At 44.1% G+C, this 621-nt stretch overlaps 1 protein-coding gene across 1 annotated transcript in view; it reads left to right on the forward strand.

Moving 5' to 3' along the window:
- LOC118749848 (1-phosphatidylinositol 4,5-bisphosphate phosphodiesterase classes I and II-like) overlaps positions 1–621 on the forward strand; it is a 186,192-nt gene that overhangs the window by 16,802 nt on the left and 168,769 nt on the right. The window contains exon 4 of the mRNA XM_036484628.1: positions 346–543. Coding sequence (XP_036340521.1) covers positions 346–543 — 198 coding nt within the window. The remainder of the gene's footprint in view (positions 1–345; positions 544–621) is intronic.

Here is a 621-nt window from a genome sequence, read left to right on the forward strand (position 1 = left end):
AGCAGCCTACGGCAGCTAGAGCATGACTCCTCCAATGGAGTCCCCCAATTGATACATGGTAAAAGGGTCACATCTTGCGCTACCGTTTCAACAGCCTGCCCGCATATCTCACTCTCTCTCTCTCGCATAGCAGGCATATGGAGTGCGTGGTTGGCTTGATGTGCACCTATACACCACACGGGCTCATTGAGCTCGATACATAACCACTCGCAAAGGTAATCCCTACCTCCTCTACTACTCTAACTCGACCACAACTCTAAACCTGGTCTCCCGCTCTCCCTAAGCTAAACAACTTGTCTTAAACATTTTTTTAAATTACTTGTTCTGTTTCTATTTTAATTTCAGTGTTGGTAATTCGAAGCGCAAATGTATGTGTATCGCTCAACTTGTGGAATTTCTCAACAAAACTCAGCGTGATCCACGCTTGAATGAGATTCTACATCCTTATGCGAACGCAGCTAGAGCCAAGGAGCTTATACAGGAGTATGAGCCGAACAAGTTCAACGCCCAAAAAAATCAGTTGAGTTTAGATGGCTTCCTGAGGTACGTAAGTAACTTTATGTAATCCTTTCAGACCCCGATGCATCAGTTGTGCAGGTTAATTAAAATCGTTATAGCATT

The sequence above is a fragment of the Rhagoletis pomonella genome, unplaced genomic scaffold, assembly GCF_013731165.1.
Source record: "Rhagoletis pomonella isolate Grant_MI unplaced genomic scaffold, Rhpom_1.0 Rhpom_scaffold_00067, whole genome shotgun sequence".
Classification (NCBI taxonomy): Eukaryota; Metazoa; Arthropoda; class Insecta; order Diptera; family Tephritidae; genus Rhagoletis; species Rhagoletis pomonella.